Source organism: Sander lucioperca, chromosome 1, assembly GCF_008315115.2.
Source record: "Sander lucioperca isolate FBNREF2018 chromosome 1, SLUC_FBN_1.2, whole genome shotgun sequence".
In the NCBI taxonomy this organism is placed as follows: Eukaryota; Metazoa; Chordata; class Actinopteri; order Perciformes; family Percidae; genus Sander; species Sander lucioperca.
Window position 1 is genome coordinate 50,967,559 of NC_050173.1, and position 12,292 is coordinate 50,979,850.

General features: G+C 40.9%; 2 protein-coding genes across 3 annotated transcripts in view; one reads left to right on the forward strand and one right to left on the reverse strand.

The window, feature by feature from the left end:
• Positions 1 to 636, forward strand: part of brd8 (bromodomain containing 8) — a 17,888-nt gene extending 17,252 nt beyond the window's left edge. For both annotated transcript variants that reach the window (XM_031280149.2, XM_031280150.2), the window contains one exon: positions 229 to 636. In XM_031280149.2, coding sequence (XP_031136009.1) covers positions 229 to 288 — 60 coding nt within the window. In that variant the 3' untranslated portion in view covers positions 289 to 636. The remainder of the gene's footprint in view (positions 1 to 228) is intronic.
• Positions 637 to 3,987: 3,351 nt separating this feature from the next.
• On the reverse strand, positions 3,988 to 7,084 carry LOC116036535 (DNA damage-inducible transcript 4-like protein). Its single transcript, XM_031280085.2, is given in 5 exon segments — positions 3,988 to 4,776; positions 5,326 to 5,453; positions 5,455 to 5,500; positions 5,709 to 5,765; positions 7,063 to 7,084. Coding segments are annotated over 5 exon segments (699 nt in total). The 3' UTR covers positions 3,988 to 4,330.
• Positions 7,085 to 12,292: the final 5,208 nt, after the last annotated feature.

Genomic DNA, 12,292 nt, shown 5'->3' on the forward strand with positions numbered 1-12,292 from the left:
GGTCTGTTTTCTGTTCTTCATTTGGGGAGGAAGCCTTCCGAGGTGGACTGTGCTGTGTTTTTGTTGTTGCGGAGCTCAGTCGTGTGAGGAGGCCCGCAGCAGGGCCTCCCTTCACTCTGCCCAACTGACCCTTGAACCTTTACATCCTCATGTGACATTTTTTTGTTTTTGGCTGTCTCTCTCTTTCTTTTTCCTCCCTGTCTCTCCTCGTCTGTCTCTCTGCTGCAGGACGGAGGCACCAGGGGGCGCCGTAGCGCCATGGAGGCCGACCTCAAAATGAAGAAATAGACAGGTATCAGAACGAGACATATAGAGAGACAAGGAGTCACTCAGAGAGAGTGGAGATGGATGCTTTGGTTGTTTTCTGAAGAGGACTATGCAGTCTCTATGCGTGTGTGTGTATATATACACAGTACACTTGTTCATGTGTACTTTGGCGTAGACAAGGCTAATGTGGATGGGTATGTTTGTGTATCTGAGAGAGCTGCACAGAGCTGCTTCTTTTTCAGTTCATACGATTGGTTTATGTGCAGCACGCCATGGGATTTCACTCCACTTTCCCCAAGTTATCATTTCTCCAGCAAAGGGTTCATCATTTCCCTCATCTGAGATGGAACAGCCAAGGATGTTGAGAGAGAGAGAGAGAGAGAGAGAGAGAAAAAAAAAAAACATTTTCACCAGCAAAACTTTGTTTGGGATCAAGTGATGAATGAGCTCTACTCGCTGGATTTGATCATGTTGAATCGTGGATGCTTTAATACTAGTTGATTGGTTGACTGATGTGCTCGTTTGAGTGCCCTGCGCCTAACTGTGCCCGACCCGTGTGGGCTGAAAGGACACAAGACAGCAACAACAACCAGGAGAAGTCATAATGTACAGTTCCGCAAACTACTAGTACTGCATGCTGGTCTGACACCAGACGGCACCAAGACATTTATCAGTTGGATCACTGCTAAATAGTTATAGTGAGATGTATCACAAGTCTTTTCTGCCTTTTTCAGTAATGGAACACAAGTGTCATTCTAATTTTAAAGTGCTCATATTATGCTCATTTTCAGGTTCATAATTGTATTTTGAGGTTGCACCAGAATAGGTTTACATGGTTTAATTTTCAAAAAACACCATATTTTTGTTGTACTGCACATTGCTGCAGCTCCTCTTTTCACCCTGTGTGTTGAGCTCTCTGTTTTAGCTACAGAGTGAGACATCTCACTTCTGTTCTATCTTTGTTGGGAGTCACACATGCTCAGTAGCTAGGTAAGGACTACTAGCCAGTCAGAAGCAGAGTATGAGGGCGTGCCATGCTAGCAGCTAGGTGAGCATCATAACGTGTGTTCCAAAGTGACCACGTTTGTCTCTGAAGTAAAGGCTGGACTACAATAGAGCTGTTTGGAGCAGTTTGTGAACAGTGTTTTCTGTTGGAGATGGTAAGTCCCTTTGGGGTGGACTTTGGGCTTTTTCACTTTGTAAACCTATAATATGCACAAAAAAGATATAACACTATAAAGGAAAAGGAAAAAGCCAAACAGCAGAATATGAGCACTTTAAGACAATCTGATGATGTCACTTCTTTGTGTAGTCAGGAATCAAAAGCTCCAATCAGTTGGCCAATACTAACACCAGTGGTTTTTCTTGTTTTGGTCCATTAACTGCAAATTGCATATACTTAACATTTATGCTGACCTTTTTTGAAAGCAGATGTTTTTAAGTTTCACTACCTACCGTCCTGCAGGCCTGATTAAATTCAGGAGACAAAGTAATTCATCTTTTTAAATCAACCTCATAACTTTAACACAGAAATGAAACATTGAGATATGTAATCAGTCACAGTAAGCAATGTGTTGCCTTTTGTTAAAATTGATTGTGTGTGCGGCACTGCCGTTGCAAGTTTCAGTCTCTCTGCATTCAAGTTCATCTGAACATTGACACAGTATCCACATTTATTTTATTTTTAATTTTTTTATTTATTTTTACAGAATGTTTTCAAAGTCCAGAATACAAGCTAACTATCGTGAAAATGGTTAAATGCATTTTTGTTTTTAAAGGAATTGCCATTTTGACAGCAGACTTTACAATCTCAGATGTCGGAGTGTCCTTAAAAGCACCAACAGAGTTTTCAAAACAATATATCGGTTTGTGCTTGGACCTGCTCTGCCATGTAATGACAATATAACTTTGACAACAAACCGTGCGTCAACAAATTGTTCACTTGATGAATTATCTTAACCTCAAATTAATGTCGCAGCTTTTTTATGCTGTAGTGTAATGAATGGAAACCAATAGCTGCCTTTTTGAAGGTAGAAAATTTGGAAAACTAAACAATATATTCTTTGTAAAATAGTTGGCTGTAATGTAAAATGTCGGTGTTTGATGTGTGTTGATGGGCTGATACGTAGGGTGTGGAGTTTGTTGTTGCTGAAGTAGTATTGGTGCATCCCTACTCGTCACTTAGGATGTAGCCAGTGTGCTATGTGGATAGCAAAAGAAACATGTTTGTGTAGTGTGTGTTAGATGGGAGTACAAAAACAAGTTTTGTACCCGTGAGATGGATCATGTAGAGTTTTGTGTATGTATCATGTGTTATGTTGTACATTTGTTAAATAAAAAGATTATTTGATCTAAACCTAAGTCATATCAGAGTTTGATGCCCTGATCACTACGTGGTCATTCATCTCATCATTTAAAGAGATTTAACTTAGAGGGATTTTTTTTGCAGCATGATTTCTTGTGTAATCATTTTCCCTGACTTTAAAGGAACACGCCGACTTATTGGGACTTTGTCTTATTCCCCGTATCCCCCAGAGTTAGATAAGTCCATACATACCCTTCTCATCTCCGTGCGTGTCGTAACTCTGTCTGACGCCCCCACCGCTAGCCTAGCTTAGCACAGATCCTGGAGGTAACCGGCTCCATCTAGCCTACTGCTCCCAATAAGTGACAAAATAACGCCAACATGTTCCTATTTACATGTTGTGATTTGTATAGTCACAGCATGTACAAATAACAAGGTCACATGAGACACAGCCATCTTCTAACTGTATACAAACTGGGAACTATTTTCTCAGAAGGCGAAGCACTGCTACTTCTGCTACTTGGGCGGAGTGATTAGCACACCTGAAAAACACCGTTGTTACTCTCTGCTCCTCACCACGGGGCTTCTCATGTACTGCGAGCAAATCACTCCGCCCAAGTAGCAGTGCTTCGCCTTCTGAGAATATAGTTCCCAGTATGTATACAGTTAGAAGATGGCTGTGTCTCATGTGACCTTGTTATTTGTACATGCTGTGACTATACAAATCACAACATGTAAATAGGAAAATGTTGGTGTTATTTTGTCACTTATTGGGAGCAGTAGACTAGATGGAGCCGGTTACCTCCAGGATCTGTGCTAAGCTAGGCTAGCGGTGGGTGCATCAGACAGTTATGACACGCACTGAGATGAGAAGGGTATGTATGGACTTATCTAACTCTGGGGGATACGGGGAATAAGACAAAGTCCCAATAAGTCGGCGTGTTCCTTTAACAACTCAAACCTCAAGAAGTTGTGTAAGTCAAAGTATCAGGCCCTATAACGGTTAGCAGCAGATGTCATGAATATGTATGGTATGTGTGCTGGGAGAAACAGCTGTTTATACACACACACACACTTCCCCAAATGGGGGTATGCGTACCCCTAGGGGTACTTTGGAGTACTGCAGGGAGGTCTTGTGAGATTTTAAAAATAAAAGTTTAAGATGTTTATACCCTAATAAATTGAGTGATTATTAAAATTTTAAATCTAGAATTTAATTTCGGTTACAATAGTGTTTAGTTAATCAGACACTGATGGCGTAGCATTATATTATGCCTCTTTAGGCTTTTTTTTTTCCTACCAAAAAAAAAAAAAAAGTTTTGTGCTGGTCAGGGCATACTTGAATGAAAAATTCAAAGGAGGTACATTATTGAAAAAAAGTTTGAGAAACTATATCAATAAAGAGTCAAGCACAGGTCAAAAAAATGTATTTAACAATTGCATAAATAACAGTACAGCACACTTCAGGAGTGAGACCTGCCCAATCCTGGAAGGAAATATTTTTAGGTTTACAGTGAAAACTTTAACATTCAACCAGTCTGTGCAAACCACTGAGGTCATGTCGGCTACAGAGTGTAGGAAAACAAGCAGTTTGGCCCCTGCGTTAAGACATTCATACATGAATAAAGAACAATCTGCATTTTGTAGTTCGTTCCAGGCCAAAACATTTGCATGTAGCCTGACGTTTCACACACACAAAAAAAAGGGGTAAACTGTGAAACGGGGGTTAACATTCTTAACTGCTTAACTAGGGGGGGCCTAGTTGAAATCATGAATGACGGGGCTGGCTGAGGAGTAGAGCTTCCTCTTCACCAGCCGGTACTCTGGTCTCAACTTCAACACTTTGTTGCTATCAAAGATGTGCTTGAGCGACGGCCAGCCGTCGTCCTTGTCTGCCTTGAAGATCACGGACAGTTCAAACGTCGGGGTGACCCTTTGGTCTAGGAAGATGCTCCCCACAAACTTCAGGCCATCTTTGCAATCCACGTGGACGGTGATGGAGGCGCCCCGGAGCCCGCAGGGCTCATCAGCAGAGGAGCGCACCACGTCCTGGCCAACCTTGGCCAACATCTGGCGAGGCAGCAGCAGCATCTGGCAGTGGAGGGTGGAAGCTTTGGCCTCTGTCAGACAGCCCTCTATGTGCCGGGTCACATCCCGCTGCAGCAGCCGCTCTACATGCTCCAAACCAGCGTCCATGTTGGCAACTGTAGAAAGAGACCGGGGGGGTTGTTAAATTGTGTTGCATATGTCACAGTCTATATCAGTCAGTACATTACTAGTACAAGTTTAATGTCTATGCTGATATTGAATTTTAGCCGTTTGACAGCCACCGACAGTCAAATGCAATACCAGTGCATCATAAAAGAAGCCATAGTTTGACCCCGCACTGCACTAAAATACACAAGTCATCAGAATAAATGCTTTAAATCAGCAGCTGAGGAGAAGAAGTGGGAACAGTACAGTGGCATCAGCTGATCCTAGATTACATCAGAAGCATCCCCATCAGAAAGACCAGCTTATTTATTTGACTTCCGTCTAATGATATAGGTCTAGTTCCTATGTTACGTTCATGGTTCATTAAACGTTGGCGGATTAATATAAAAGATGTATGACTCGGCCAATTAGAACAGAGACTGTTTTAACAACTTGTTGCCGTATCATTAACAAAACTACGTTCAACTTTTAGAACATGTCTTTATTGCTGTGGACACTCTTTTGAGTCTGAAATCAAGTTTGAATTGAATTAAACTTACAAGAAAGCGAGTTGTTATCGCTCTCGTCGCAGCTCTCGACGCTGCCCCGCCGGGCGGAGCTCGTCTTTCGGCCCGGGGATGTGAGCAGCTGGGGGAAATACTTTCCTATCATCTCTCCGACGCCGTGTTACTCCGGGTCCTAAGAGCAGAGCCGCGCTATAGACCACCCTGACTCCTGTTTGTCAAGCTCCGGTATCTCCTCCAAGCGTTTGGTCTGTGTCTTCTCCATGTATGTAACTATAGTTGGGCTGAGCAACTCTCTGAGCGGCGAGCGCGAGCTTTTATACCGGAGGTGCACTCGGTTGCATCAGCTGAGCTCCCTCACGTCACGTGTTCGGAACTGACCGGTTCAATCGAGAAGTTTCCTGATCTGTGTGACTGACTGTGGCTCACGCAACATGTCCGGGCATTGCACTGAGGTGGGAAGACGGAGCTGAGCCCTGTGGAGAACGGATAACAGACAGTTAGTTAATGTAAAATAAGACTAGTGGGATTATAATATGACTCTAATAACTTTATACTTGCAGCTACTACATTTCTTTCCTGTAACATGACGGATATATCAGCCTACCCACCTAACGTTAGGCTATCTGAACTGACCAAAACCAATTCCTATTTTTCTATTGGCTACCAACAACAAACTAATTCACAGTAACTAACAGAGGTGGAAAGTAAAACTAAATTACAATTACTGACGTTACTGTAAATGAGTATTTTTTGTGTACTTTTACTTTTTAAAGTAGTTTTTAAATTCTGTATTTTTACTTTTACCTAAGTATGTTTTGCTTTAAAGCACAAACGTTGCTGAGTAAAAAAAAAGTTTGAGCATCATTTTTTTCTTTTTTTAAAAGGTTTTGTCACTTTTTTAATTTTAATGCTTTTTGTTTTTTTAAAGGTTTTTGTTGCTTTTTTGAGTTTTTTTGCTTTGCTCTCTTAACAAATCGCAAAAGACTGCGAATGAATAAAATAAGTTATAAGTATAAATAAGATTTTAAGTACAACGCGACAAAGCAACAAGACCAAAGTTAATATTGGAGTGGCTAGAACAGCTGCATGTAAACAATGGAGGATTCGGTCGTATTGTTAGCATAAGTTAGTGAGGGCAAAAATATTATTTATAGGCCAGTAATGCATATTGTCTATATGTGCTTTATAAAAACACATTGAAAGGGAATCAGAAAAAAAACAAAAAAAAAAACATGTATTCTGTTGTTAATGTGCAACAGCAAGTAATAGTAGAAATTATTAAGAATAAAGCTATGTGAGCCAATTAAATATGTCAAGTAAGAGACGAGCGAATCTACACCCAGTAACCTACAGATGGTTCTACGTGCTGAGCTCCCTCAGGTGAGGGATTATTCATCATGTGGTTGTTTTGAATTCCTCTGAGAGGGTGTTTTCCAGTCTCGGTGCATTCATGCAAAACAGCGTGATCTCTTTAAATGTTAAAGCCAGACCGTCAGGAGGGCCCCGCCTGGTTTCTTTTGTTTGACAAAAGCCTGATTGTTACAGGAAGATGAGCTTCTCTTACAGTCCTCCAAAACACAAAACCAAAGCCCCCTGACAACCATGGAAGGAATTATGGTTCTGCTATAGCTGCATGTTTCTTATGATAAGAGTGCTCATTTCACACATTAATTGATCAAGTTTTTAGTTCATAAACAGGTACATTTTTGACTTTGGGCTTCAGGATGTTCTTAATTCAAATATATGTATAACAATAGGCCTCTAGCTCACCCAGTAAGAGCGTGCGCCCCATTGTAGGCTGAGTCCCTTGCAGCGGCCCGGGTTCGAATCCAACCTGCGGCCCTTTGCGGCGTGTTATCCCCCATCTCTCTCCCACCTTTCCGTCTATCCACTGTCACTCTGAAATAAAGGGAAAAAAGCCCCCCAATGACTATTATTTTATATACAATACTTATTTTGAGTGCACACACTGACACATTGTTATTGAAGTTTGCAGTATTTATAGGGAAACAAAAAGCTGTATTACATACATCAGACTTTGCCAAGTATTCCATGCATGTACTAGTTCAACAAATGATATTCCTGGTTGGATTGTAAAAAAAATAAAGCCACATTGTTTTTATTGTTTCTTTATGTAATTTACCACCAAATCTAACCTTCATGTCTGCTTTCAGTGTATGCACATAACGTGTGTGTGTGTGTGTGTGTGTGTGTGTGTGTGTGTGTGTGTGTGAGCACGTCAGGTCTAGACAGGGTGACGTGAGCCCTGCCTTACTCACAGGTGAGTAACATGGTCTGAAACACACACACACACACACACCTGGTGGAGCATTGGAAATGTAGCTGCCTTTTACTGACTCCCAATCAGTTTTAAAAATAGATTTTAAGATGTTATTACCTTGAAGGAGCTGGTGTAGACTTGAGATTTGTGTTTCATTTAATTTTATCGTTTTATCGTTAGCGTGTATGAGATCACGTAGTTTAAATGAGATCTTGTCCTAATATGGGACATCTGAGAACATAATTGTTGTTCAGACAATTTACGCTGTAGATTAATGGTGGGGAAGAGTGGAAACTACAGTGAAAATAGTTATTAACATTCTCCTCAGTTTGGACTGTGAGGGTTAATATTAAAGTCAGCTGAACAAGGTATTGTTTACCTCGGCATCACAATTCAGACAGCACACACACACACTCACGCACACACACACACGTCCACAGAGGAGGAAGATTTCTTTTGCAGGTTAACCTCTCACGCCTGACTCACCTTCTTGGGAAATCGCCCTGCTATGACATCACAGCTGCTAACCAATCAGGTTCAGATTACATTCTGTCGTCAGAAACGCTTACCACAAAGCTTACCACCAAGGAGGAAGTGTCTTTCTGTAGAACTGCAGGGGAACTACAGTGTGGTGCCACTATATGCTCACTACCTAACCAATGTTGCCTGTGGGTATACTGTACGTGTCTTTTTCTCTGGGCTGTGTAAGAATATCTGAAACACAAGAGTTATTTATATTTAAGCATATAACAAATCTGCCCTCTCCACATTTGTTAGTTCCAAATGAAGATAGATTTTAATGTATGTTGTCCACCCTAACTTGAATAATTATTATAAACTCTGACGGGTGGTCACCAGTTCAATGTTTTATCAAGTCATGGCTAACTAAGGGAACAATGAGTTATCCATTCGTTAACATTGCATCAGCTGATGTCTGCTTCCTGGGGTGTAATGATTTTGGCTGATATCCTAATCTAACTATCGTATAAAAAATAAAACACAAATTCATATCAGTATCCTGATGAAATAACTGCCTGGATTTATTGTTTACACAGTCGTCCAGTATTTGTTGTAGGCTAAACTTAATGATTAATTTCACTGCATAGTGATAGTGATATATAAGGTTTTTTTTTCTATTAAATATATAGATAAATAAAATATCAAAAGTCATTATTATGTAGTACTCGTTACAAGTTAAGATATTTCAAATTATTTTTTTCTGGCAAATAGTCAATTTACCGAGAGAATTAGCAATGGCTCCCTCAGGCATCCACTGATTGGTGAATGGCTTTAAAAGAAGCCGTTTGCTGCACTCCAAGCTGCTTAAATGCAGCTGTTTCTGAAAGCAAAAGCATATGCTGTCCATTTGTTCAGATTGTGATATCAGAGGTGTTAAACTGGTGACTGTATAAAGTCCATCTGTGTGGCTTATCACAGCTTCTGGCAAGTGAACTGTTGAATATTGAATATTTATTGGATTCTTATATAGTGCAGCACCTTTGTGACTTGTGACTTGGGTCATGGCCTGTGTGTGTGGATGGGAATCATCAGCAGTTCTGCCAAAACAGTGATATTCCTCCTTGTCAGATTATTTCATTTGAAGAGATTTATAGAGGTCTGGAAAGGTAGAGGAAGCCGGTATTTCTCAAGAAATAGCAAACATTAGAAAAAGAAGCACCTTGACATTGACCTGTCAAGGCTACTTCAGGCGCAGCGCAGCTGCGGTTAAAACAGTGCTCCATTGTTTGATTTCCATTTTGTCTGTAAATGTACATGTAACGTTTGCATGTTATAAATCATTGATTTGGATCAGATGCGTCTGTCCTCCCAGTGTGCGTGTGTGTGTGTGTGTGTGTGTGTGTGAGTGTGAGATGCAGATAAACAGGTGTGGTGTCATGTGTGTGTGTGTGTGTGTGTGTGTGTGTGTGTGTGTGCGTGTGAGATGCAGATAAACAGGCGTGGTGTCTTGTGACTGCTGTTGTTTACACAGTCATGAAACACCCCATGCACATCTTTCTCTTCCTCCTCGCTCTCTTTATCGGAGCTCTCCTGCCTTTAATCTCTCTGTGCTTTTCTATCTTCTGGTCATTGGGGTTGAATTAAAAAGTGAACTGCAGTGAGCATTAAATAGCTAAATGCTGTCATAATGAGTCTGAGACTATTGCTGTAAAACTGGTAGCAGCAACAGGACCAGTGGACACCTTTGCTCTACTTTGGACTCATTTTAATTTTAATTAACCGGATGTTGGCAGAAGATCACGTCCTGTTCTCTAAATGCGGAGGGAGGATGACGAACTCTCTTCCGAACAACACCTTCAGGGTGTACAGGGTGTTTCCACTGCACACACACTGTTTAAATCTCAATGCCCAGTGGCCCGAGCCAGTCAGTACACATTGTGATAGTTTTCACTATTGCAATTGATGTTGATCACAATGACAATAATCAATTTGATTTGCCTCCTGTCACTGGTCAGGCAGCTCCTCAGTCTCTGGCAACTGTTACTCACCAAACCCGTATTTATAGAAAGTCAAATGAAACGTAACTCTTCTTCGAAGCAAATGTTTGCATTTATTTTGTGTGTGTGTGTGTGTGTGTGTGTGTGTGTGTGCACCAAGGTTATTATAGTTTTGCATTTTTTTCATTAGTTTTTATTTCGTTTTGACTTTTTGTTTTCAAATTCAGTTTAGTTTTAATTAGTTTTTAAAGCGGGTTTACTAGTTTAGTTTTTATTTTTTTGAAAATGCTTAGTTTTAGGCAGCACGTGGCTCAGTGGTTAGCACTTCTGCCTCACAGCAAGAAGGTTCTGGGTACGAATCCAGGTCGTTCCGGGCCTTTCTGTGTGGAGTTTGCATGTTCTCCCCGGGTTTGCGTGGGTTTCCTCTGGGTGCTCCAGTTTCTTCCCATAAAGACATGCATGCTAGGTAACTAGGACTACAGTTGAAAATTAGCCGACTGGCGCATTTACAGAAATGTTGATTAATGTGCATTGTCCTAATCAAATAAACTTAGTTTAGTTTTAGTCTTTTTTGTAATATGGGTTATTTGTTTGATTCAAAAAGGTCGGAAAAAGTATTGTGTATAATAATATAATATTAAATATATAATAACTCAACAAAAACATCATACAATTTTAGAAATATGTATTCACAGTGTATTCAACAATAAGACCAGTACATAAAATGTAGCCTACATATGGTCATAAATATGTAAACAGTCTACACAAGACGCAGTATGTGCAAAATGTGTAAGTGACGTGTTCCAGAAACAATCCTAAACAGCCAACAGACTAAAGAAGACAGACATGAACAGGTGTTTTCAACTTTGGTTCGAGTAAAGTGGTGAACTTTTTGAAGTCAATCGAGTCACACAGTTGTGTAGACATCCCAGTATCAATCCACATATTAACCCACGCTTCCTCCCGCTTTTGGTGTTCCTGCGTATTTACTAACCAGCAGCTATCGGGTCGCTGGTGAAAGCCCTCCTGTAGTGTTCTCTGTCCTGCGGTTGTCTCTGTCATGCTGCCTGGCCCTGTACCCATACATCCATGCCCTGTACCGGGGTTAGCTTCTGTTTCGGGTAGTGTTGACGAACTGACCGAAGAGCCGGTTAATTAACCCGACTGGCGTCACTGAACCGGGAGAATCTCCTGTTTTTTTACCTCATTCGTGCCGTTGTGTGTAGCTGGTATTCTTCTGCTACTGTGTGTGTAGTAATCTAGCTCATTAGTGCCTCCACTGGAGTGGTGGTGGTAGAATCAATCAGGAAATGGCCTAGACCGCGCACCAGGCTCCTGAACGAGACCGAATGTAATCAAGCGCTGTCTTGGTTCTCGGCAAGTTTGAGTTATTAACAAAGCCTTGTTTCTGGTGCATCTTAGAGGATTGTGTTCATGGCAATTCACACATTATCGATGGGGAAGTACATCACATACAAAATACACGTCATGTTATCTTGGTAGTTATGTTAAGTTAAATGTTAGAGAAGTGAATGTTGCTACATGGTAGGTAGGCTGTCACGAGGAGAGCGCGCACCAGGCTACTGAACGAGACCGTAAGGACCGTAACCGAGGGTACTGCATGAGTCTATATTCAAACGGGTGTCTAGGTTCTCAGCAAGTTTGAGTTATCAACCGATCCCAGAAGCCTTTATTTCTCGTGCATCTTAGATGATTGTGTACATAGAAATTCATAGGCTACATTATAGATGGATATCACATACAAATACACATCATGTTATCTTAGTAGTTATGTTAAGTTAAATGTTTGTTACATGGTACGTAGGCTGTCACCAGGGGAACGCGCACCAGGTTACTGAACGAGACCGTAACCGTGCCTAATGCATGAGTCTATGTAATCAAACGGGTGTCTAGGTTCTCGGCAAGTTTGAGTTATCAACCGATAGCAGAAGCCTTTATGTCTCGTGCATTTTAGAACTGTGTTCATGGAAATGCATAGGCTACATTACCAAGGGGAAAGTATTATATCACATACAAATATACACATCATGTTATCTTGGTAGTTATGTAAAGTTAAATGTTAGAAGTGAATGTTGCTACATGGTAGTTAGACTGTCACGAGGAGACCGCGCACCAGGCTACCGAATGTAACCGTGCTCTTTGCTCTATGAAAGATCGACAAAGACGAAAACTAAGGACATTTACTTGATAATTTTATTTTATTTTAGTTAGTTTTGCAAACAGACATTACAGTTTTAGTTTG